This window comes from Embiotoca jacksoni, unplaced genomic scaffold (genome assembly GCF_022577435.1).
Source record: "Embiotoca jacksoni isolate LCO1_2020_lvr unplaced genomic scaffold, fEmbJac1.0.p SCAF_29, whole genome shotgun sequence".
NCBI lineage: Eukaryota > Metazoa > Chordata > Actinopteri > Embiotocidae > Embiotoca > Embiotoca jacksoni.
The window spans coordinates 720,618-745,415 of record NW_027185380.1 but is presented as its reverse complement, the minus strand read 5'-3'; the positions used below and the strand labels follow the sequence as shown (position 1 = coordinate 745,415).

At 40.4% G+C, this 24,798-nt stretch overlaps 4 protein-coding genes across 7 annotated transcripts; 2 read left to right on the top strand and 2 right to left on the bottom strand.

Annotated features, from left to right (window-relative positions):
* The first annotated feature begins 485 nt into the window (after positions 1–485).
* Positions 486–9,944, top strand: heca (hdc homolog, cell cycle regulator). Its single transcript, XM_069161615.1, has 5 exons — positions 486–910; positions 4,008–5,088; positions 5,377–5,543; positions 7,618–7,772; positions 9,427–9,944. The coding sequence occupies exons 1-5, from the start codon at positions 772–774 to the stop codon at positions 9,589–9,591; spliced, it is 1,707 nt and encodes a 568-aa protein (XP_069017716.1). The 5' UTR covers positions 486–771; the 3' UTR covers positions 9,592–9,944.
* A 40-nt stretch (positions 9,945–9,984) lies between these two features.
* Positions 9,985–13,386, bottom strand: mtif3 (mitochondrial translational initiation factor 3). The gene is made up of 4 exons (XM_069161617.1): positions 13,308–13,386; positions 12,046–12,505; positions 11,254–11,405; positions 9,985–11,042 (listed from the first exon to the last, which is right to left on the bottom strand). The coding sequence occupies exons 2-4, from the start codon at positions 12,500–12,502 to the stop codon at positions 10,812–10,814; spliced, it is 840 nt and encodes a 279-aa protein (XP_069017718.1). The 5' UTR covers positions 12,503–12,505; positions 13,308–13,386; the 3' UTR covers positions 9,985–10,811.
* Positions 12,499–22,161, top strand: LOC138205566 (adhesion G-protein coupled receptor G5-like). 4 transcript variants are annotated; one of them, XM_069161612.1, is made up of 19 exons: positions 12,499–13,252; positions 13,346–13,473; positions 14,578–14,686; positions 14,866–14,973; positions 15,347–15,445; positions 15,541–15,672; positions 15,841–15,867; positions 16,062–16,139; positions 16,382–16,538; positions 16,741–16,903; positions 17,793–17,927; positions 18,014–18,124; positions 18,239–18,275; positions 18,764–18,864; positions 19,022–19,143; positions 20,493–20,761; positions 20,881–20,974; positions 21,057–21,340; positions 21,593–22,161. In XM_069161612.1, the coding sequence occupies exons 3-19, from the start codon at positions 14,623–14,625 to the stop codon at positions 21,736–21,738; spliced, it is 2,127 nt and encodes a 708-aa protein (XP_069017713.1). In that variant the 5' UTR covers positions 12,499–13,252; positions 13,346–13,473; positions 14,578–14,622; the 3' UTR covers positions 21,739–22,161. The 4 variants fall into 4 exon arrangements, with proteins under 4 accessions (XP_069017713.1, XP_069017712.1, XP_069017714.1 ...); XM_069161611.1 differs by having other exon boundaries at positions 12,499–13,473; XM_069161613.1 differs by having other exon boundaries at positions 12,499–14,484.
* Positions 22,124–24,535, bottom strand: knstrn (kinetochore localized astrin (SPAG5) binding protein). The gene is made up of 9 exons (XM_069161618.1): positions 24,468–24,535; positions 24,195–24,240; positions 23,680–23,779; positions 23,409–23,438; positions 23,215–23,302; positions 22,982–23,096; positions 22,811–22,872; positions 22,493–22,567; positions 22,124–22,367 (listed from the first exon to the last, which is right to left on the bottom strand). Exons 2-9 carry the CDS (start codon positions 24,214–24,216, stop codon positions 22,236–22,238), a joined length of 624 nt encoding a protein of 207 aa, XP_069017719.1. The 5' UTR covers positions 24,217–24,240; positions 24,468–24,535; the 3' UTR covers positions 22,124–22,235.
* Positions 24,536–24,798: the final 263 nt, after the last annotated feature.

The window sequence follows — 24,798 nt, the reverse complement described above, 5'->3', positions numbered from 1 at the left end:
AATTTAATTTTGCAAAGTAAGCAAAAATATTTTTACGATGATCCACTTGTACAGCAGTGGTTTTCATGTTTTTTTTTTACAATATGACACCAAGTTCAGACATATTCACTGCAACAAGCAACAACAACAGTCTTTCAAGTTTAGCTGCTGTCTTTTTAGGCTTTTTTTTGGAATTAAATATATATTTTTTTAGTAAATCCACTACTGGGCTCATACTAATCAGTTATTATTATTTTTAAAAAGTCACCCACTAACTAACTGACAACAACTAACAACTCCACATTCATCCTAAATGCAGAAACTCTCAGAGCTGGACCGACAGTGACTCATTGTCCCCCCCCTCACGTACGAAGTGGTATTACAAGAGGGCACCTAAATGTTTGCACCTTTAAATAAAACACGCATTTGAAGTAGTAAATTCCGAGCTTTCCCACGGGACCTGAACGCAGCATAAGTCGTTAACAGCCAATGCTGGGGGCGGGGTCCCATGACGTCAGGGGGTGGAAGAAAACAGCAGAGCAGGAATCAAAACAAGAGACGGACACGCCTTCGCTCTTAAAGGTTATAGCAGCTTATTTCTTATACCTGCTGCACAAAACCCAGCCTGACGTCCACGGGGAGACCGAGGCCAACGGCGCCAAGACAAAAACCCTGCAGAAACACACAAGCAGAGTCCCCTTGCAGAAATGGAGTCCACGGAAATGTCAGACGGCGCTGACAGGAGCCGTCGATAGAGGTCGAAAAATAACAGTGACACCCGAATCCTGTAAAATGCCCAACCAGAAGAACAACAAGGGAAAGAAAAGCAAACGCACCAACAGCAGCGGAGATGAGCAGGAAAATGGAGCCTGCGCGGCCGCGACAGGAGGCGCGGCCGCGGCCGTTGCACCCAGGAACGAGCGCTCAAGTGGTGAGTGAGGAAGCGGGCTCAGATGTGGTGAAGTTTGGTGATGCTGCCTTCCTGCCAGGGGAAGCCCTTGTCTGCCTGCACGACTGTCAGATACATGCCCTGCAAATGTCCCCCCCCCCCCCCTCCACCCCCACTTCACCCCCTCCACCCCCCGCCACTTCTCCCCTACGCGGAGATAAACGCCGTGCCAAACTTCGATTAAGAAATGTGGCATTGCACGCTTCCTCGGTTATTGGCAAATATGGGCTGCCACGATTTAAGGCCTTGTGTAAATGGAGTGATGTTGTTGTTGTTGTTGTTGTTTTTTTTTAGCATGTAAATGAACCAGCAAGTAGCCATTGCTCAACTGCACTGAAATCTCGCATTGTGACAATTTATTTTGAGGCCGCCGAGGTTTGTTTTGGTACCAAAAGATTGTGGAACAGAAGGCTGTTATTGGAGTAGGTGTTGCTTGAAGTGTTGGATGTAAGCCGAACTTGGCAGAGGCTTCTGCTGCTTCGTAAATCGGCTTTACTGATATTTTATCTCGTTTCAATAGTGGATAAGGAGCAAGAACTCTTTAATTTGTGGAATTTATGAATGGAGTTTGGCTCCTCGAACTCCTCGTGCAAAAAAAAAAAAAAAGATTTTCGCCTTTGGAAATAATATATGCCTTGCTGTCAAAAGTAGCTAACGCAGGTGTTAATGACACAGGGCGGCCTTTCTTTGACTGTCTTTACGTCCACGTTAAAGCTCGACGGCCGCTGCATTTGGTGTGCAGGCTCTCCTGCAGGCCTCAGCTGTCTTTTCCTGACGCGCACCTTGTCCACAGTTTTTTGGTTCTGGCCTTCCTCCTCAAGGGTAATGCTGACACCTCACCGCTTGTTTGCGCTCTCAATTTCAACTTCATCCCATGCAGACTTACAACAGCTCCAGAAAGTCGACCTGCAGGGCTGCATGCACTCATAGAAACTCTACAAATATGGTTTTAAACTAACTTTGAGCCCTAAAAAAAACGTCTCATAATGAATCCATTCTTCATCTGTAGGAATCACAAGTGCAATATTGCAGATCCAGTAAAAAACAAAAAAAAAGTCACTTCTTACATCAAAATGATAATCTGCTATCACTCTATTAATTCATGTCAATAAAAAAAAAGCTAAAATCAGCGCACTTTCAGATTTCTTTCAAAGACAAAATTTAACTGCAAGTTTGGTATTCACTAATCAAACTGATTGCATTTGTACTCAACAAACAGCAGGTAATATTTCTGTGAAATAGTGCGGAAATGAATCAGGTAAATGATTCAAGCAAGAGATGCCAAACGTTGAATGTTTCCATTTTCACAAATGTGACAATTTGCTGCTTTTTTTTTTTTTTTTCATTTTAAATTGTAGTAAAAGGAATTATCTTTTGGGTTTGGACTCAACAAAAGAATCATCTAAATATGTCACCATGAACTCAGAGGAGCTGTTTTATTTTTGCTAGTATCAAACATGACCAGTTTGAGGCAGATAGTCGTCACAGCCCAAATTAAAAGTTGGTATATTTACTTTTCAGAACAGAAGAACAAGTTACTTTTATTGGAAAGTCAAAGTTCGACAATATAGTTATTGTCCTGATCAATATTAAAGATTCATTCACGCTGAAGTTTAACTTAAAACCGAACAAAATGTCTACACTTTCTCTTTAGTGTTTGATGATAGAAAAAGAGAGAATAGAAAAAGTTGACAGCACCGGAAAAGGAAGGAGGAAACTACCCCCCCCCCCCCCCCCCCCCACACACACACACACACACACTTACGCCCACAATGAACTGCTCCTCGTAGAGACTCTGTGCCCAAATCTACTTGATTCACATCCAGACTTGACAATTGGCAGGGCTTGAATAGAGCTGCTCTGACCTAGTTGAATTTCATAAATAGATGCCGATGAGGCTGCGAGGACACTGAAATCACTCCTTCATCGTTTGCACCTCGTGCTGTGTTTGTTGTAATTAAGTTTATGATGGAGAAACCTCTTTATTGGGACATTAGTCTTATTGCAGTCAGTGCTGTTTAGAGATATGAAGTCACACAGGACGTTTTAGTTGTGAATTTATTAATCCGTTATTGTGATTGGTCGGTAAATAGAAAGATTTAGACACATTGGGGAGCTCCGACCAATAAACATGTTAAAAAAAAAAGTGCCAAAAAAGAGACCAGAATCTGAAATTGATATCTTCAAATAGTTTGAAAGACAAATATATTCAGTTGGTAAAAATTTAAGACGAGAAAAAGCAGCAACTTCTCTTATTCAAGATGCTGAAACTTCACTTATAAAGATAAAATAATCAACATCTGCTGGATCCAGCTTCTAAAATTCAAAGCTTTTTTCTAGTTTATATATAATCTATATCATTTATATTTTTTATAACTTTGTTGTTTTTGGACTCTTTTTATACTAAATCAACGGAGTAATGGTCAAAAATAACCAGCAGGTTACTCATGAATGAATAATAATCTTTAGTTGCAGCCCTGTTGGTGATGCTGGAGAGACAGATTTAAAGTCCACTCTAAATGTTTCATAACCAGTTAATAAGTTAAGTCATTAATAATTCAAAAAGCTGGCATTCTCCTTTTTTAAGCTCCTCAATAATGATACTTTTTTTTTTTTACAGCAGTGTAAAATGAATATCTGGGTTTGTGGACTGATTCTTGGACAAAAAAAACTCATCTGAAGCTGGTTATAGACATGTTTCTCACTTTTCTGGCTTCTTGTGTAAACAGAGGATGAATCATCGTATTGTTTTGCAGCACGAAGCTGCAGTTATTTAAGTGTGAAGTGACGGAAAATGAAAGAAGCTGTGGTGAGAACACAACAAAATCATCCTCTGTCTGATTAGCTCATGTCATATTTATTATCACATAAACACAGACCTGTGACGACATATAGTTATGAAATGAAAGCAGGAAAGGAAACACTTTTTTCCGAGTCCGAAAAACTACATTTGAAGACTTCTGTCGGGCTCTCGGAAAACGTGGAAGAGTTTTAAGGACTTTTATGTGTGTATTTATGTCTAATAGACCAAAAACTGAAAGTCCTCCCCTCTCCTCCCCCCTCCTCTCTGCTTCCTCAGAGGTCCAGTGCGCCACCCCTCTCGGCTGCAGCCTGGCCCGCCCCATCAACCTGGAGAAGGACGACTACCAGCGGGTGCTCTGCAACAACGAGCTCTGCCCTCACGGCAACTGGATGCACCTGCAGTGCTTCTACGAGTGGGAGAGCTCCATCCTCGTCCAGTTCAACTGCATCGGCCGCGCGCGCTCCTGGAACGAGAAGCAGTGCCGGCAGAACATGTGGACCAAGAAGGGCTACGACCTGGCCTTCAGGTTCTGCTCCTGCCGCTGCGGCCAGGGTCACCTGAAGAAGGACACCGACTGGTACCAGGTGAAGCGCATGCAGGACGAGCGCAAGAAGAAGCCGTCGGAGAGGAGCACGGGCAGGAATGGGGCCAGCGGCGGCGCTGTGGGGCCCGGGGACGGGCTTTTTGAGGAGCCCAAGAAATGTAAACCAGCGGGAGGAGCAGCAGCAGCAGGAGCAGGAGCAGCAGGAGCAGCAGGAGGTAAACTAGCTCACAGGGCGTCCAGTCAGGAGTTACCTTGCAGACCGTCGATGGACCGACAGAACTCTATGGAGAGAGGAGCAGCAGGGGGACAAGCTGCAGGAGGGCCCTTTCCTCTGGGGCCTCATCAGAAATCTCCATGTGACTCCCCGGGACAGTCTCCTCCTTCCGGCTTCACCTTCTCCCCCACCGCTACCCTCGGACCAGGAGGCGCAGGTGCGGGTCTGCGGGGGTCCCGTCAGCTGGGAGAGTTCCTCAAATCAGCCGTCCACATGGACCCGCAGAGGAAACACCTGCTGGTCGGGGGAGCTCTGGCCCGGGGTGGCGGCTGCTCTTTGGGAGCCTCCGGCGGTGCAGCCGGCGGTTCCCCCCTCGACCCCGGGTCCGTTCTTCCCCTGCAGCTCTCCTTCGCCCTCCCGCTTCACCACCGGCTCGGCCCCGGCGGCATGGGCGACGGCCCCCACACTCACCCGGTGCAGTTCCTGAGGAGGCTGGACCTCTCGGAGCTCCTCACCCACGTCCCCCGCCATAAACTCAACACGTACCACGTCCGCATGGAAGACGACGCCCAGGCAGGCCAGGGGGAGGAGCTGCGCAGGTAGAGCTGCTGGGAAATGTCGTTTCTTATGCTTACTTGAAAAGCTCTTTGGTCCTGATTTTACAGCATCTTACAGTTCATGTTAGGGCAGCACAGTTTGGTTAAAAATACATTTTGTGATCGTTGTAGAAATGTTGCCATCGTGATACGATAAATATATGGTTGTCCAGGGAAATGTAATAATTAAAGGTAAAAGGTGAAGTTAACAATTTCCCCCCCAAAAAATTTTCAACTCAAACATTAAAAACCTAAACTACATGTTTTTAATGTGTCCATGTTATCGCGTAGGTTCATCCTGTCAGCCCTCAGTGCGAGCCAGAGGAATGTGGTGAACTGCGCGCTGTGCCACCGGGCGCTGCCCGTGTTCGAACAGTTTCCTCTGGTGGACGGGACGCTGTTTCTCAGCCCCTCGCGCCACGATGAGATCGAGTACGACGTCCCCTGTCACCTTCAAGGTCAGACCTCGCGTTCAAGAGTTCTTCCCGTCAAAAATTAAGGTTTTAACCTTGCTAATAATGTCCATGTGCGGTATTCGTATCGGGGAGCCTGTGGCTCAGACGGTAGAGTGCGTTGCGCACCAATCAGAAGGTCAGTGGTTCAATCCCCAGCTCCTCCCGTCCACATGCCCAAGCGTCCCTGAGCAAGACACCGAACCCCAAGGTGCTCCCGATGGCGTACCATCAGTGTGTGAACGTGCTCCTGATGGCAGCACCCTGCATGGTGATCTGTCTCATTAGTGGGTGAATGGGAAAACCATGTTAAAGCACTTTGAGACCAAAAGGTGATAAAGCGCTATACAAGTACAGACCATTTACCATATTTATAAACTACAAGACATCATAAGTGAGATAAGCAATCAACGGCGAGGCTGAGGATTTGTCTTGGAACAAATGTTCAGCCGTGAGGGTCTCATAGGTCACACACCTACGGACCTACCGTCAACTTGCTGGGTGGGACTTTAAATGTCATGAACCTGCAGGCAAGCGGTGGTTGGAGACGGATGCATTGACATTCGCATGGACTGTAAATAGAAATGGCCGCATAGTCTCCAGGTCTTAAAAAGTGAAGCCAATGTGAAAATACATTAAATTGCGACCACCTAAAAACCTCTGTCTCCCATTCAAAAGGCTTTAAATTCTCATGAAATATGAAGTCAATTCATTTGTCTCCCCACAAGTCATCATACTGTCTTTGGCGAAATGGACTCCTTCTAATAATTGTTGTGGTAATATTTCTATAATTAATTAGACCTTAGAGAGAGAGGTGTGTTTGGAGGCGTGGCTGGTTTGGCTGACATGCCTAGGGGTGGGCGGGGCATAATGTCCTTAGCTTGTCCAAATATGGTCACTTCTGGCTCCAGAAAACCAAGATGGTAACTTCAAAACGGCCGTTCACAAACCAACAGGTGACATCGTGGTGGGTTAACACCTGATTTTGATTGAAGGCAAAGTTGAGTTACATCTAAACCACCTAAATGCACGATGGGATTTTTTTTTTATCTAATAAACATGTTGATATCTCAGGGCCATCGTTGCGTTCAGACTCCTGCACAGTGCAACAGGAATGCTGCTCATCATGATAATATCAGTGTGTGCCACTGAGCGGTTTATTAATAAATCACGAATGCATTACGATGCCTAATTATACTTTCACTTTTTATTTAAAGTGTGAAAACTGTTTTTGGCTTTCCTTATGTAAAGAAAAATAGATCCGTCAGTGAGCCCAGTCCATACAGCGAACGTAGACATGAAAGAGTTTCTGCTGACTTCTGCGCAGTCCAACATGAATGTGAATTAGATGAGAAGCGCCATGAAGCTTTCTTTGATGTGCCGGCCTACGAGCTTTGATATGTATGTCCTTGATATGCATCAGTATGAAAGGATTATTTATTCAGTTTTTCTGTCAGGCAGCATATAAATGTTGGCGAAGGAGGAGCGGTCGAAGTGTGTCGAAGAAATATAAATTAGGGTTTAATTAAACTAGTTTTGTCAGTGGGGTTCTTGATGTCTTTTTAAGTCTCTAACAAAAAGGTACGTGTTGACTTTGATCAGAAAATGGAAATGTGTAAATATTCCAATTAAGCAGGTGGAATAAAAATCCACTAGAACAACCGTGACTCAAGCTCTATGTGAGCTTGATAAATAAAAGGAATTTCTGTATAATGCATGAAAGCTACCGACAACACGAACTGATGATGATTATACAGTTGAATCAACAGCTCTCTGTAACAGTTTAAACTAAAACTGAGCTTCATCGCCTTCATTAAGGCTCGCAGAGTTTCATCTCAGCACTTTGTGGGCTGCTTTTTTAGGAAGAGAAAGTGTTGCAATGATAATAATCATTAGTTTAACCTCTGGTCTATATACTGTATGAATGGAATCAGAATTACATATTTTATTTGGCGCAAAGTGTAAAAGACGGAAAATGAGCCTTTGAGGAGTTTGTTGTTTTTATTTGCCTTCTTGACCGATTTTTTTTTTTTTCTTAATAAATATAATAACTAATTGTTTCTCGCTCCTCTTCCAACAGGCCGGTTGATGCACCTTTACGCCATCTGCGTGGACTGTTTAGAGGGCGTCCACAAGATTGTCTGCATCAAGTGCAAGTCACGCTGGGACGGGAGCTGGCACCAGCTGGGCACCATGTACACCTACGATATACTGGCTGCTTCACCGTGCTGCCAGGTAGAAACAACACTCATCTCTGACGCACGTCCGTGAACACAAAAGACAAAAGAGAGAGCAGTAACGTAACAGATGGATTAATAACAAAAAAACAAAGACCTGCTGCTTCCTGTTAGAAATCAGTGAAACCAAATAGTGATCTGTAAAGTTTTGTCCTACTTGTCAGTGACAGTGTTTCTGTGTGTCTGCTGGATGAGTCATTGCTGTTTACATGTTGTTGCGCTGCCCCCTGTGGCCAAACAGATCATTAATACAGCTTTAAAAGAACTGCGTTTGGGATTTAGTGTCCTCCAGTGGTGAGGTTGCAATTGCAACAACTCACTTCCCTGAGCCTCCTCTTCCAAGACTTTCATACAATCTGTGGTGGTTTCTAAGCTCACAAAAAATGCTGAAAGACTGCAGACTTAGTCAGTGTTTGGTTTGTAGATATAAAGGGCTCATTTAAGGTGACAACATTACAACAATTTTTAGTTTCAGGTGTTTATACACAACAAAAAATATACGTATAAGTGTTATAGTTTATCCCTACCCATAGATGCCCCTAAATCCTGCACACTGAGCCTTTAAAGTAAAGTGAGTCTCAACAGCCGTGTCTCCTCCAAGACATCACACATCTGTCACTGACAGTAGCTCCTAATGGATCCTGAAATAGTTTTCAGTGGGGATGACACAATACCACAAATGTAGGAGTGGGTACCGACCACAGAAATTCTCAATTACAAACTCCTTTATTTGAAATTTTAAAAAAAAGAATAGAACTGCTACACACACACACACACACACACACTGCAAACACGTAGAAACACACGCTCCCAGTTATGAGCAGCACCCGGGTGACATTACGAGCTGTTGCTATGTCAGTGTGTGCTTGTTAAGTAAAAGTAGCAAAACTGGCGTAGAAATCCTCTTAGAAGTGCGTGTGTATATCTATATATATAAATAAAGATATCTATCTATATATATATAAATGGTCTATAGTGTTTTATCACCTTTTGGTCTCAAAGCACTTTAACATGTTCTTCCATTCACCCACTAATGAGACAGATCACCATGCAGGGTGCTGCCATCAGGAGCACATTCACACACCGATGGTACACCATCGGGAGCAACTTAGGGTTCAGTGTCTTGCTCAAGGACGCTTGGGCATGTGGACGGGAGGAGCTGGGGATCGAACCACCAACCTTCTGATTAGTGTTCAACCCACTCTACCGTCTGAGCCACAGCCTCCCAATGATATATATATATATTGATATATATATACACACACACACACACAAAATATCCACAATGCGCCTAAAGTACTTGGCCCATTTTAGAACACTGTTAGCATAATCTATAATAATACATTATTTATTTGTGGACCATATTTATCTTCATTGATCCAAATCCAAAGTTGCTTTCCACCTCTGCAGACAGCTGACGTCTGTCTCCGACTTTCATTCAGTTTTATTTCCGGGGTCGTTGTCTCCCTTATTAACGTTGCCTCTCCAGGTGATCAGCACCATGAACGGCTGCTTAAAAACTAAACGGACCACTGAGCTGGAATTATTTGTGTCACAAATGCAGTTCAGAGGGTCACCGATGAACCTTTTTGGTGCTCAGATCTTTGTGTTGTGCAGCTTGAACTGAGCGCCTGTGTCCTGTGTGTCCTCAGGCGCGTCTCAACTGTAAACACTGCGGGAAGCCGGTGGTGGACGTTCGAGTCGGGATGCAGTATTTCTCCGAGTACAGCAACGTCCAGCAGTGCCCTCACTGCGGCAACCTGGACTATCACTTTGTTAAACCCTTCTCCTCCTACAAAGTACTCGAGGCTTATTGACAAATGTTGTTCATGCATGCTAGTTAAACTGCTTTTGTTCTTTTATTTTCTAACACAATCTAGGAAAGATTTTTTTTTTTATTTTTTTGGGCCTTAAAGTGGTTTTTAAGTTCTCTTCTCTTTGAATAGCTTTTTTTCTATGTATAGGAAAACTATGACTCCAGTTCAGAGAGAAATAAAAGTTGCGAGAACGTATCTCTGCGCGTTGAGGAAAGTGTTGATAAAGTGGGGAATTGACATTTAAAGTCAAGCACACACGTTTATCTGTGACAAGTGAATGTATCTGTATGCCAAAATTCGCTTTTATTTTTTACCAAAAAGATAAAGAATCTCGAATAAAGCCGAGAAAGACACACGGCGGTGTTGGTTTCGTATGTTCTGTACATCTAAGACGAGAAAAACACGAACCACATCAAGTGTTTGTTGTTTTTTATAGTTGTCTATATTGTCTATAGTTATTTTGTACCTCCGAGTGTATTTTATTCCTTTCAGGTCATTTTGTGGTCTTTTTGGGTCTTTTGTTAATAGTTTACATATTCATTTTCAATCTGTGTAGTTATTGCTTCTCTTTTGGTTTTTGGTTGCATCTCTTTCTAGTCATTTTGAATGTGTTTCCAGTCGTATTACGTCTTTTTGTTGTTGTCTAGCTAGTTATTTTGTGTCCTTCGTTTGTTTCTTTCAGGTAATGTGTCATTTTGTGTCCTTTTGGTTGTTTTGTGTCTTTCAGAAATTGCCTACACGTTAATTTTGGGTCTGTGTAGCTATTGTGTCTCTTTCGGTTCTGTTTGCGTCTCTTTGTAGTTATTTTTTAGGTATTTTGGTTGTTTTACGTCTTTTTGTAGTTGTCTATCCAGTTATTTTGTGTCTCCTTCAGGTAATGTTGTGTCCCTTTTTAGTTCCTTTCCATCTTTTCCATTTGTTTCGGTTGTTTTGCATGTTTGTATTCATTTTCTGTCTCTCCAGTTTGTTTTGCATCTCTTTACAGTATTTTTTATTGACTTTACAACAGGAAATGTTAACAGTTACTGGACCAAGGTGCCCCTGGAGCAGACCATGACCCCCTTTGGGCCCTCTATGCCTAGTTGTCCCGGTCAGTAGTCCATCTTTTCCCTATGTTAAATGCTTTCACACCACACATAGAGTCCAACTGAGGAACCAGATTGTGACATCCGGGCACCGACTTGTTCTCACTTCTGTGCCAGAGTTTTATGTCCGTCAGATCACTGCTGTATGGACCCTTCTGTTGAGTCCGTGCTGCCATCGGGGGACGTTTGAGTGGCCTTCGCAGACTGCGACTCCGCAGCCTTGCTCTTTTCTTTCAGCGACAGTTCCTTTGCCGAAGGCGGCCGGAGGACGCACATGGCTGCGTGACCGTCACGTATGACTTTAGGCGGTGAGACAAATCCCACCAGTATCTCCATTTGTTCCACCATTTGCTCCAGAGTTGAGTCCTGCGGTAACAAAACACAAAGGCTTAAGACACTTTATAAATATGAAAGTTTTTAAAAAAAAATTTTTTTACTTGTTGCCACTTCTGAATATACTTTCCTTCACTGCAGAAAAATTGGTGGATGTCGGTAAAGTTATATTCTATCGGCATTGTTCCATATTGATTTGAAAAATATAATCATTGGCTCTAAATTTGAGAGTCTTCCTCCTCACCAGTTTGACGGCAGGTTGTCCGCGTCCGCCGCGCAGAGTAATCTTGACGTGGTGTTTCTTCTCCAGCCAGCTCTCCACTTGTTTCAGCTTGGTGGTGAGGTCATGAGACGTGATGCCGGATGAAAAGGTGAGCTCCTTCACCTGCACAGGAGCTGTGGAGAGAATACAGCCAGCCCCATTTAATATAATACATTACATTTTGTTTTATATAGAGTTCTTTTTATAATAAAACTTGATTTTTCTGAGATGTAACTAAGATAATAATGAGACTTTGCAGATTAATGGGGCTTTGTTTTAAAAATAAAATAAAATAAAACTTCTGATTAGATCCTAATTAGGGGTTTACAGCAGTTTACAGCACTATACAGTTTAATAGCTCTAATATCGCTGCATTAGAAGCGGTTGTGGAATAAAAATGTCCAATCAAAGCTGTCCCGAACGCGCAAGACAAGTACATCACTGAGCATATGTAATGCTCAGACGAAAGTCTTAAAAGATTGCTGCATGGATCCAAGTGATAGCTCTTCTACGTAGTTTATATTCTTCAGCTTTTAATTGTACCTTTGAGACGTGCTGCCTGTTTTAAAGTTTTTTTTTTTCATTTACTGCAGTTTGTCTGAAGTTAATAAATTATTTAAGGCCTGACAATGTAAAACGTCCTTGTACTTAACAAGTATAAAGCATACATATGCGATACAACGTAGACCTCTAATGGTCTTTCTTCCAAAGTTTCAATCGGCGTGCGATCTCCTGTATTAAACCGATCTGGGTCCCTGACGTGACACCACATACCTGACTTCGCTTTCTTCTTCTCTCGCTGTTTCAGCTGCTCCTCGTGAATCTTTTTCCCGCTCATCAGCCGGTAGACCGGAGGGTCTTTGTGTTCACTGAGCAGAACCAACTTGAGACCCTCCTCATCCATGATCCTGATCACATCTGCGCGATGCATGGTGCCCAGGCTCTCGCCAGCCTCACTTATCACCTGTATCTGACGCTGAGGGATCTTACGGCCAACGCTGCTGACTGAGGCGTGAGCTCGGGAGTCCTGCTTTTTTTTCTTTGGCACAGGAGTCTGTTCTGTATCGTTCGCTTCTGTGGAGAAAGGAGACCATCTCCAGGAGGCAGCGATGATGTTATATTGTTTACTGCATGGTGTAAGTCTTGATGCTGGTGTCCTGCAGACAGGACGGCCTCCCCACGCACTTCTCACAGCGTGGCACAGCACCCACCTCACACAACCTGCAGACATATCCTGGATAGAAAAAGACGATGTGATTACGTAAAACTGCATATCTACAGGTTACATTGAACTCGTGTCACAGAAATACTCAATGGGTGTAAAATCTAACTTCATTTAAGCGTCAGTAGTCATATTTGGAGTTGATAAACACTGTACATCAACAGAAAATTCAAGCAATTTTGAAAAAAAAAAAAAAAAAAATCTGTTTTTAGCTGCATCTCACCAGGCCAGCCTCCATTCAAAAACCGTCAAATTTAAGGTTGTTTACTTGTCTGTCACTATACACACCACACAGGCCACAAGTAAAGACATTTTTTCCAAACTGTCAGGGTCCACCCTGTCATTCGGGATACACCACTTCTACTCTATTACTCACTTTAGGGTGTATTACACTTATTTGGTATGCCTGTCAATCTTACAAGTGACCCGACTGTAAAAGCGAACATGTAACAATACGTTCGTTAGTAACGTTATGCCCAATTGATTAAGAACACTTGCTGATTCCTTAAATGCCTTACAATGTATGAAACCTGTTTTTTTTTTTTATATTAAGCCTGAAATGAACACGCCAACTTTAAACGATACGATTTTAAATGCGAGTCCGAAGCTGGCAGAGGGAGATGCGTTCAATAACTTCATGGAAAACAGTGTCATTTGTCCTCGAGACAAACATTTGTTCTCCAGCTGGACAAACACAAGGACACGGCGGGTTACAAACATCAGTCCAGGTCAAATAAAAGATGCACACTATTCTCGGCAGTAAGTAAATTCCTCAGGTTTGTGTTGTTGTTTTTTGTTTGTTTGTTTTACTCACTGTGGATCAATGTCGTTTATTCATGTTTCTGTCTGCAGGAGAGCGACTGGTGTATCTTCTTCCGCCATGTACTTCTTCCTCTAATTTGAGTCGAATAGACATGCAGTGAAACTAGTATGCTGCCCTCCAGAGGACGAGATGGGACAAGACCTCAAACCATTAAAGGGTCAGTTCACTCAAATAAACATTTAAAAAAAAGAATATGCAGTTTTAATTTGGGTAATCTTGCAATGCAGAGAGCTCTAAGTTTTACTTGCCCAGGATCTTAGATCTGTGGATGAGATTTTGCAGCTGGGGATTTATTTGATTGGTTTAGTAGTGAGAATTTAAATGATAATAAAGATATCAGAATGAAATGAAATGAGTGGAATTTATAAGAGTCAAATGTGAGTAAAAAAGAAAAACGTTCCTCAAAGGGGAAGAAAAATTAACCGGAAAATATTTTCAGTTCTTGTTTATTAGTGATAAATTAATGCTTGTTATGTCAACAGCCAGATCTTATCAGCCGACAGTACCGGAATTTACATGCTCTTTTGTAACAGTTATGAGAAGTGAAAATTTCCCAGCTTTCGCTCTGTTGAAAAAAATTGGAAAACATTGCATTACTGAGGAGTATAAAGTCAAAACAACTATTTTCTAACCTTAACAACTGTATTACAAAGCGGTATCTCCAGAAACAACGTGGAAAATATGATCTGCAGGATCCCTTTATTTTATTTCATGAAGTGAATATCTTTGAAAAAAAATCCATTTCCAAATGCATTTAATCTGATTCATATATTCTTTATTGTTTCCTCTTAAACATTTACCATTTACATTTCACTAAATATCTTTAAGTTTATGAGACACAATATTTTTTATGAAACTGATCCTCCTCCCATATTTGGGTTTTACACATGTAATATATTTCACTCTGAGAAGCACATAATGCTGACGACACATTCATTTCTTGAATTCTCTTTCATCACCTCTGGACGGTCACTACAGTATAATGTCACTCCTGCTTTGGGTAGAAGACTGGCCCATTCATGTCTTGTGACATATTTAGGAACTGTGAATTTGCAAAACAAAATTTCTGCAGCAGGTGACATGCAAAGTTTGATGCCATATTTGCTCGAAGGTTCAATTGCTCCAGTTTCCTGTTGAGCACCACTAGTTTGACTCCAACCGGAGAAAGGTAAGAATTAAAATGCTGATTTGGCTGCTGATCCTTTTCCAGAAAAAGTACTTTGGAATAACAGGCCTACGTGTTATTTATCTACCGTGGCAGTGACTGGATCATATTCTGACTGAGATTTAATGCCATCGAAACATCATGGCTCGACAGAGCTGGATGACTTGGAGTTTGTTCGTGGGTCTTCTGTGGATTTCTCCTGTTTGTAAGTAAACAATCTCTCAATAAAGATTGATAGGAAGGCATCCGAAAAACCAAGAAGTGGGAAAGTCTTAAAATCGTATGGGATTATTTTTATATGAATGTGAAATATAATGTGAAACTATGTGGTGTTTTTTTTGGTTTGTTTAACCTGTTATCTGATTTGATCGACTGATCTTTTAGCAGAAGGAAAACATCTGAAAATTAGAGACTGTTTCATTGACCAAAAGCCTGTTATTGTTGCTGATAACTTCAATGGCTTCATCAGCGCAACAAAACATTGGAAAAAAAGTGAGTATTACATTCATAACAAGCTATCTGTATATGTTAGGCTCATGTTTATTTTTTTTTGTTAACACAATCTTAAGGAGTAAACCAGTAATTCCCAATCTGAAAAATACCTGAAAAATCCAATACAACCCATCAAAACTACACGGTTGAGAGCTGCTGTGTCCGACCATTTCCAAAACGTTTCGAATGTGATGATCTGACACTGGCCAGCCGTGTGAAGTTAAAAAAAAAAAAAAAAAAAAAACAGGAGCCAGCGATTTAATTTTACTCTCACTATCTTTTTTTTTTTTTTTTTTTTTTTTTTTTTTTTTTTAATTTCCTTCTTCTTAATACATCCATGCATGTACTCTCTTGTTAATCCAATTTTCCCCAGTGGCCACTGGTGGTACTGCACCCGAGGACAGCTGCATAGTATTTCTGCGGAAAAACACAATCAGTCAGATGTTTCTCCAGAATCATCAAGATGAGTCAGGTGAGTCAGCTGACCTGCTACACTCATAGAATACTGCATCATATAAAACGGAAATGAGCATTTCAACGAACAGTATTTCTGTTTTTATTTAACAGAATATTGGCCTCAAATAGAGAAACTTTCAGGTTCTTACCTTCTCTACATCTCAAAATGGCACACCATGAAACCAGTGTCTCTGTATGTTCTGTTTGGGAAGCAGTGCAACAACACAATGCTTGACGTCACAGGTGATATGATTTAACTCTACTGTATATTTTCCAGTGTTCATTTTTCAGTGTTGTGAGCACCACAAAGAATAATCTCAAATAAACAAAAACAACTATACTACTTTAATGATACAAACATAAAAGCTGATTCTTAAAAAAATATATATATATATACACTTTTCATTTCAGAATGTACCTTCAATGATACTGGCAAAGGTAATCTTATATCTTTTATCTTTAAACTCTCATATTCACTATTTTCATCCCTCAACTCACCAATCAAAAGAACTTAAATAAGGTAATGTAATTAGTTTAGATTTTTTTTTTTTTTTAAGTGGTGTAGCTTTATCCCTCTAAGTCCTCTGTGTTGGTTTATGTTCCTTCTTTATTGTGGTATTAAACTCTGATAGATCCCTGCCACATTTTATGTGTGCATACAAAGACTGTATGTACAGAAGCGACCTATGATGAAAGCCACTGCGAAAATGGTGAGTTCCATTCAATTTTGTAAAAAATGAATTCTGATACTGCAGCTCGTCAAACGTCTATAATTTCTGTTATACAGTGTATTTGTTGCTTACTGATGGCAGTTCAAGTTACAAACAAATAGGCTTTAATGAATTAAACTACCTACAGTGAAAATTCTTCCTACTTTATATTGCATTAAATGTTTTGTTGTCAAAAATGCCGGCTTGCGCTTGAAATATAACTGGATGTTCCTTCCTTTCAGCTTCCCGGGTCAAAGACAGGTACATAATCAACATAACGAAAACAGACTCCAACTGTGCCAACTGTAACAATCCTGTGAAACAGCCCGAGAGCGTAGTTCATCTGAATAACACACTTCAAACTGGAGAAGAAGAACAAGTCGATGCAGCCAAAGCGGTGTAAGACGCACACATAGTGGATTTATACGATGAAAAGTTCGTTTTTACTTTCCTGCTGAAGTTAAGTCAAGAAAGTTTAACCCGCTTACGAGGAGACACAGATAACCGAAGTCTGAGCAAAGTTTAAAAACAATAAAATTTTAAAAATTAAAAAAAAAAAGGGTTTCAGACACAACATTAATATTCTTTCATCTGTCAACAGTGAACTAGTGAACGGAATGTCCGACTTTGCTGCCAACATGAACGGATCTTCAGTTGCGCTGTCTGTGACTGAAGGAGTCACGGGGATCTTAGTGAGGGAGACGGAGCCCGAGGACGTAGGCATCGTTTCCTTTGCTTACACGTCTCCAAATGAAAGCTTAAACGTGGGTGCACGACTTTTATTGGACTTTTATTGGACTTTCATACACTTGCTGTGTCAACCAAATACAAACATCCTTTAGAGTAGCGGTATGTATTTTGTGACGTGGTTAACATAGCTTAGCATAAAGACCGGAAGCTACGGGGAAGAAACAACTCTCAATCTCGGTTAAAAAACAACAACAACAAAAAAAACGACACATTCTAAAATTCACCAGTTAACAAGTTGTGTTGTGTTTTATTGAATTCCTAAATGAATACAAAAAAAACAAAAAACTTAAAATTACTTTTTGTGGCCTTAGCGGTATTTCCAAATGGAGTTACTTCTTGGATAACAACAGCCGGGTTCAGTGGCGACTAAAAACAAAATCTAGAGCACTTAACCGGTGCTAATGCCAAAGATGGATGAACCCAACTAACGGCATCAGTGTAAAATCACAAAAATACACTGTTTCCCAAAAATACAAGTATAATCTGAAGGTGTTTACACTTTACTTGAGTATTTCTATTTTTCTGTTTTGTATTCTGCATTTATTTTACAGTTTGTCAGTAGTCATTTTTGCAAATTAAGATTTAACCACAAAATAAATGACAAATTTATATAGCCGAATTTGCTGCAATATTATTTATTTTTTTTACAAGCGAGGCTATCGCGACTTTATCGAACTTAAAACTAAACAAATTGCAAAACTAGAGTGCGTAACCGTAGGTTTTAATGAAGTCTTTTTTTTTTTTTTTTTTAACCACAGTATGAATATGGACACACTCTTCAATCTGACAGATCAGATTAGTGCCACAAATTGCTGATTTTTAGATTGTACATTTGCCCGACTCTTAATAAAGACATTGCATCATATGGTCTAAAGTTTTTAAAACACGTGTTCTTCCCTGCAGATCATAGACAACAAAGACGCTCTCGCTGGATTTTCACGATCGGTTACCATCCCAAAAGAAGCTTTTAAACAAGCCATCTCCCATAACATCACCATACCGTTTGCAGCTCTTTTCCGATTTACTAATCTTGCACAGGTAAGGCAAAGAAAAAAAGTAAAATTTCAACTTTACCTATATGATGGCTTCACCTTCACCTATGTGATTATGCTTATCATTTTCAGGATGAGTTTAACAGCACTCTTTTAGGTAATGAAGTTTTAGCGGTTGAGATGGGAACCCAAATCCTGAATCTGACAGACACTATAAACATCAACTTTAAAAACATGAGCTATGTAAGTAAAAAAACAAAAAACAAAAAAACAGTGCATTGTTTTAAACATCTTTTGGATTACATTGTTAAACCATTAGAGCTCATAGTTAGTGCAGCTTTGTTGTTTTACTTACAGGACGGGATTCCATCTTGTCAATCGTGGGATGGTGAAGGTATTTTTCTCCACTTTCTAATTTACATCTATGTAATTCATTGCTTACATGCCACCTTTATTCTCTCTAATACAAACTTGTCAGTTTATGTGTTTGATGCAAAAACTTATATGATGTAAAAAAAAATTGAGGTATGTAAGCTGAAAATCTGCACATCTGAATACATGTATGTAGGAGGAAAAATCTGAAAGAGGAAACCAATCGGTCACAGCGAAAGTGTCCACACAGCCAAATCAGTTATGTGTTGAATGTTTGTGTCGTGTTTGTTTTGTGGTAATTTATTCTCGAAATTATTTCATTGAAAACGCAATTGGGAATTTAATTCAAACTAATCTAAAATGTACTGCTGTCATCAGGAGAATGAAAGATGCAACCAGCTAAATTCAATCTGACTCCTGAGGACATGTGATTGATTGGCGCTCGACGCGTCTTTTCGTTCTTCACTCTCTCTGGTTTCACACTTTACGTGCGTCGGTCTTCTCTTGTAGGAAGTCAACCAAACTGGACCGGTGATGGATGCGTGACGAGAGAAGTTGAAGGCCACATTACGTGCGAGTGTTCACATCTGACGTTCTTTGCCATCTTATTGGTAAGTTTTACCTCTAAACTTTAAGCTTCACCCCTTGTAAATGTTTCCTAACGCGATACAAATGTGTGGATTTTTTCCCCTCAATATCTACGTTTACCAACTTTGTAAGTAATCTAATCCTTTTTTTTTTTTTTTTTACATCTTTTGCTTTCTGCAGACTCCCCTCAATGAAACCATCTCCGCTAGTGACCTGAACAACCTCACCACCATCACCCAAATTGGCTGTGGCTTATCCATGTTCTTCCTCACCATAGTCCTCTTCATGCACTTCATTGTAAGGTAGAAATAATGACATTTAATTTATATGGCGGCTTTTAATGGAATAGATCCAAAATAGTAAAACATAGGCTACAAAAAAAATGCACATGTAACTGATACCGACTCATCTCTACTCGCACTTTCACAATTTTCAATCGGGCAAAAGTTGTGTATAGTAGCCCGTACCTGCTATAAGTGAAGGTATCTCCTCAGTTGAGGTTCCAGGCGAGCGGGACTGATGCTAAACCACTGCAGACCACCGACTGCTCAGAGAGAGTCATCACAATCACTAATTCTGACCGGGGATATGACAATGAAGCTAAATGATGCATATGAAGCAAAAGGAACGCTGTAAAAAGTTCTGAAAATTTCTCTGAGAAATTCCATCCTCAATCAGGGATGGAAAGACTCTTTAACGCAAGACTTGAGGTCTGCCGGAGGATGTTCGCTGACTCAGCTGGGTGCCCAAACCACATATCACAGTATTCTTTAATTAATAACATCACAAGGAAAAATGCTTTAACAGTTAAAGAAATGCTCACATTTTAATACCTGTTTGATGAGAGAAGTCTCGCTTTCAACATTTCGTAGAGACCAAAAAAAAAAAAAACGGTGTCAAATCAGTTTACAGCTACCACAGTGATGAAGACGAGGTTACAAATCACTGACTTAAATCCTCTCTAGAAAGAAAAATTTGAGTTTTGTAAGAACGCAGACGTGTAAATACACTTCACTGGGAGTAAACTAAACCAAGATCGATAACAGCGCTGCTCTGCGGCGGTTAATGTCGTTAAAGCTCATGTAAATTAATCCGCAGAACACGAGGATAAGATCTTGTTAAAATGTCATCAGTATGGAAATAAAACTGTCGAAGAGTCGACTCATTGTTGGGGTGTAACGGAAATAACAAAATTATGCATCCAGCCATGCAAATGATACATCAAGGCTTCCAGGGAGTTTTTACCTCTACAAAACAAACACAGTGAAGATAATCATATGTATGTAAATATTACTTTTGTGGCCCAAGTTTTGAATAGATTTTACGAGCATAAGTTGGTCAAAATTATTTTCAATTTAAAATGATGTAAAACTGCACACACAAAAAAAAAAAAAAAAAAAGCCATTAATCTTCTCATTCATAGCCAGTTAATAAAAGTGAATTTTGGGCATTTCTTCCAGATATATCAGTTAATTAAACAATTATTTAAATCAACCAGGTTCATTAGTTGGCTAATTGTTGCAGAGCCAAACATCATCATGTGTGTAAAACATTTAGTTGCTTCAGCAGATGGTGCAACCACGAATTAATATTTCTCTGGCTATGAGCCACAGAAACGTCGTGTCCACTCTGTTGAATGTTCTCCTCACAGGAAGACCAAGGCCCGGGAAGTCACGAAGATTTTTGTGCATCTGGTGTCGGCCATGCTCCTGCTCAACTTCACTTTCCTGATCAACAACATCGTGGCGAAGCTGCAGAGCTCGGTGGGCTGTGTCATCATGGCGGCCCTCATGCACTACTTCATGTTGGCCACCTTCACGTGGTTTGCCGTGCAGGCCTTACACCTCTGCATGCAGCTGCACGCCGCCGGCAGAATCCCGATCAGTCGCTACATACTGAAAATCTCCGTCACCAGCTGGGGTGAGCTAACGTCACCGTTTAGTTCTTTATGATGTTTAGACCTGACGACGGACGTGACGTGTGCAACTTTTCCGGTTAACTGTTTGTTTGTTTGTTTTTTTCCTCGTTTGCTTCTCCAGTTCTACCGAGTGTAGTTGTGGCTATCATGTTGATAACAGGAAAGTACGGCGAACAAGTCATCTACACTGATGACCCCAACAACAACGTGGTCATGTGAGGCGGCATCTTGTTGGAACTCTCGCAGCAGATTTCCCTTTTAAAATGCAGGAAAGCTCACTTGTGTCTCCGTTTCAAGGTGCTGGATAACAGACAATAACGCCCACAACATTGTCAACATCGGCTACTATGCCTTGGTCTTCATCTTCACCTTCGCCACCTTCGTCGTCATGCTGAACTGGCTCTTTTGTCTCAGGAGAACCAAAGCAGGTACGGCGCAAGTGAACCAAAGCAGCAAAAGTATCGTGACCATCATGGGCCTGTGTTGCTTGCTGGGTATCACGTGGGGTTTCGCCTTCTTCGCCTACGGCCCCCTCCGGATCCCGGCCACCTACATTTTCACAATCCTCAACTCATTCCAAGGTATTTAACTCTAATCCAGCAGAAATGATAATCTGACGCTGACTGACAATTTTAGACAAACAGAAATAAATATTTGTGACCTGAGGTTGTTTGTTCCCACTCATGACAACATTAACTCTCAAATTGACCTTATTTTACTAGAATAAAGCTGCTCTAACATCCTGTTCGCAAAGCTGTGGCTAAAATATGGAGTAGTGTGTTTTAAATGTATGACATGGTCTTCACACGTCTTTTGCTCTCTCTGCTTGCCAGGTTTCTTCCTGTTCATCTACTACCACTACACCAGCTCCCCCTCCGAGGTAAACCCTGGCGTGAACGCTTACAGCAACAACAGCACCAGCACTCTTAAAACCAGTCTGGAGCACGAGAACCCCTACACCATCCCGGGCCACAAATAAAAAACCAACGGCGGCCGAGGAGTGAGTGAAGAGTTCATGGTCAGCCTGTGGTACAAGGAATTAAGTGGAAAGTGTATTTATGTACAACAATGTAATATATGTAGCTGCAATAGCCATTGATATTTTTCAAATATAAATTGCTTTAATGAAAGTTTAATGTTAGTTTATCTCAGCAGCAGAATTTGATTTGTGTTGCGGACAGTGAGGATCAGAAACTGGGGCCGATTTCACGTAGTTATATTAGTGACACCTTTTTAATGCCACAATTAAATGAAATGAAATTAGATTTTTTTTTTTTAATGGAAAATAGGAAAAATATCTAAAAGCCTTGAAGCTTTTACAAATATGTGTTTTCACTGTTTAAAATATGACAGAGTGAGGAACATAAAGGAATAAGAATTCTTTATTAAATTTTAGTCACACTCACATTAAATTGCATCAATATGTACAAAGCTTTTACAAAACACACATTTTTAAGTGAGAAATATTGAACACTTTTACAGTAGTAAGAGTGCTTTTGCTTCTTTGAGAGCATTTTCCAGTTCAGCCGCCTCCAGGGAAAAGTTCTCCCTCTCCTGCAGCATGAGTACTTGTGCTTTCGTGAAGTGTGCCATTTTTGCTTGGATTTCCTGAAAGTTTGTGAAATAGCACATTTGAAATGAACTCAGACCAAAGGCCAAAGACCAACCGCAACAAAGAGCAAAGTTACTGGCAATCTGTCAACTAAAGGACAGTTAAAAACCAGGAGACTCACATGAAGCTGAACACGCTGCTGTGATGCAACTTCACCAAAGGTCTTTAATTCATTCAACAAATCTGTGGAAACACACTGAAATGAAAAAGGATAAAGCTGTTTAGTGGGTCAAACCATGCATATGTCTAAGATACAACTATATTTTGTATTTACAGTGTATTTGTTCACTTTCATGGTTTTGTAGCATGTAACCAATAAGTTTATGTATGTAATTTCACTTATATTCCAGTTTGGGGATTTTTGTGCGAGTTTGATAAAGATTGGATTAAAAATGACTGTACACATAACATCAAATAAATTGAAATAAAATAGATTTACCAGAACTTCTTTCCTCTGATCTTCATTCTGTCGTGCAGCGTCTCCAACCGTCTCTCCTAAAACTGAGAAAGAAAGAAAAAGACGTCTGAATTTCTATCAAGTGCAACGAGGCTGACAAAAACACTTCATAATTTGTGAATACACTTTCTATTTATATACTAGCACATTCACCTGGGTCTATTTTGGAGGCCACCATGATGACATGACAATCCTTTAGGTTTTTATGAACCTCTGCGTTCTCCTTTTCGAGGTTGTTGTATTGCAGCTCCAACTCGGCAACTCTTTGCTTTAATATAAAAATGGCTTTACGATTTTTTTTTTTTGTAGAATATGGTGCAAAAATAAATGCTGTACAAAAATGACAAATAAAGATTCTTAGTTATGTCGATGTAATTGCTTTGTACCTGCGTATCCGAGAGGTTTTTCTGCAGCTCCTCATTGGCAGTCATCAAATGCTGATTTTGCTTCTTGAGCTCTGCCTGTTGCCCGTACCTGGTGGGGACCCGGTGCAAAAGGTGCACATAAAGTATATGAGAAAAATAAAAACAGGCTGAAACTCACTGCATGCTCAGGATATGCAATATAATGTTTGACTTACCCTTTGTGTACTTTAGGAGCAACATTTTTCCTAAAATGACAAATGGTGAAGAAAAATAAGAATTGAGTTGTCGTGAAGGCGTCAGCAGGAACGATTTAAGCCCACTGAGACATGTTTGTTTGTTTGTTTGTTTGACTTTACACAAAATGATGCCAAAGGGACGAAGTATGAAATCATGCGACACAGTTTATTGAAGGTTTTGTGCCTCCGTTTGCCTCCTTACCTCACTGAAGAAATATTAAAAGGCGTGTGAGTGTTTATTTTTTTTTACCTTGGAACATTTTCTTTGGGGGGTTTAAGGACATTGTCTGATTTCTGGCCTGCATTGGCTGTCGTGGGTTTAAGGTCATGAACAGTTTTCTTTGTCTCTCCTGGAAGAAAGACGATTGTTAATCATATCAGGGCATTTTTGAATAATCTATCAAATATATACTCAAATAATCAAGTAGTTGTTTGGTTTCAAACAAATGTCAACCGGTGTTTTCTAAAGCCGAAAGTGCAATCTGAAATGTTTTCTTTTGTTCCGAACAACAGTTCACGATCAAAAGATATTCTGTTTATTTTCATGTTGAAGTAAAGGAACGATAACTATTCGTATTTAAAAAGCTAGAATCAGAAAAATCTAAGCATTTATTTTACTGAAAAAAAAATTCACTTAAAACAATTCATGCGTTATCAACCGTCAGTGAATTAATCGATTAATCATAGCAGCTCTAATGGCAGACGTGCTTAGTTTAAAACACAATAATTAAAACCATCAGCACACTAATAGCTGACTTGACTCACCTCTTGGTATTTTTGATGACATGTTTTTTTCCACAGCTAAAGGCACCTAGATGGACAAACAATTACTAGTAATAGTTACTAATTCCAGAAATACTTGTTGTTGCCCGCAGCATACAAATCGACAGATTTTGAAAAGGATTTTGTTACGATTTCCTCAAACAGGCAGTGAATTACTGTAGTTAGATGAGCTTAGGTGCACTTTAAGCTTTCGAAATAACTAAAACATACCAATAAATGTGACCTGGTTATGATAAAAACGGCATCAATGCCTACCTTCGTGGATACGTTGAAAACGAGATTTGTCAACAGTCAAAATGGACCCGCACGAATTTTTAAAAACGTCCCGCCCTCTGTGCGTAACTTCCGGTTAGCTACGCCATTTCCTGTACGTTAAACTAACCGGAAGTTGCACAAAAATAGCGCTTATTTTTGTACTTTGAAATGCTCGTATTTCTTGATTTATTCAAACTAACAGTTATACAGATTTGAATAAGCAATCGTATTTTTTTTTTTTTTTTTTTTTTAGTTAATTCTACTTCAGTAACCGAAATAAAATAGGAAATCGAGAAAATAGTTGACATTAAATTGGCAGGATGCCTATGCG

Excerpts from the sequence above, each read along its gene's own strand:
- heca (XM_069161615.1), top strand. The coding sequence starts at position 772 with ATGCCCAACCAGAAGAACAACAAGGGAAAGAAAAGCAAACGCACCAAC. Across the intron at positions 911-4,007 it reads CAGGAACGAGCGCTCAAGTG|AGGTCCAGTGCGCCACCCCT; the intron begins GTGAGTGAGGAA and ends CTGCTTCCTCAG. Across the intron at positions 5,544-7,617 it reads CGTCCCCTGTCACCTTCAAG|GCCGGTTGATGCACCTTTAC; the intron begins GTCAGACCTCGC and ends CTCTTCCAACAG.
- LOC138205566 (XM_069161612.1), top strand. The coding sequence starts at position 14,623 with ATGGCTCGACAGAGCTGGATGACTTGGAGTTTGTTCGTGGGTCTTCTG. Across the intron at positions 16,904-17,792 it reads CTCCAAATGAAAGCTTAAAC|ATCATAGACAACAAAGACGC; the intron begins GTGGGTGCACGA and ends TCTTCCCTGCAG. Across the intron at positions 20,762-20,880 it reads AATCTCCGTCACCAGCTGGG|TTCTACCGAGTGTAGTTGTG; the intron begins GTGAGCTAACGT and ends TTGCTTCTCCAG.
- mtif3 (XM_069161617.1), bottom strand. The coding sequence starts at position 12,502 with ATGTCTGCAGGTTGTGTGAGGTGGGTGCTGTGCCACGCTGTGAGAAGT. Across the intron at positions 11,406-12,045 it reads GAAGAAGAAAGCGAAGTCAG|CTCCTGTGCAGGTGAAGGAG; the intron begins GTATGTGGTGTC and ends TTCTCTCCACAG. Across the intron at positions 11,043-11,253 it reads GACAACCTGCCGTCAAACTG|GACTCAACTCTGGAGCAAAT; the intron begins GTGAGGAGGAAG and ends TTGTTACCGCAG.
- knstrn (XM_069161618.1), bottom strand. The coding sequence starts at position 24,216 with ATGTCATCAAAAATACCAAGAG. Across the intron at positions 23,780-24,194 it reads GTCATCAAAAATACCAAGAG|GAGAGACAAAGAAAACTGTT; the intron begins GTGAGTCAAGTC and ends TCTTTCTTCCAG. Across the intron at positions 22,368-22,492 it reads AGCAGCGTGTTCAGCTTCAT|GAAATCCAAGCAAAAATGGC; the intron begins GTGAGTCTCCTG and ends ACAAACTTTCAG.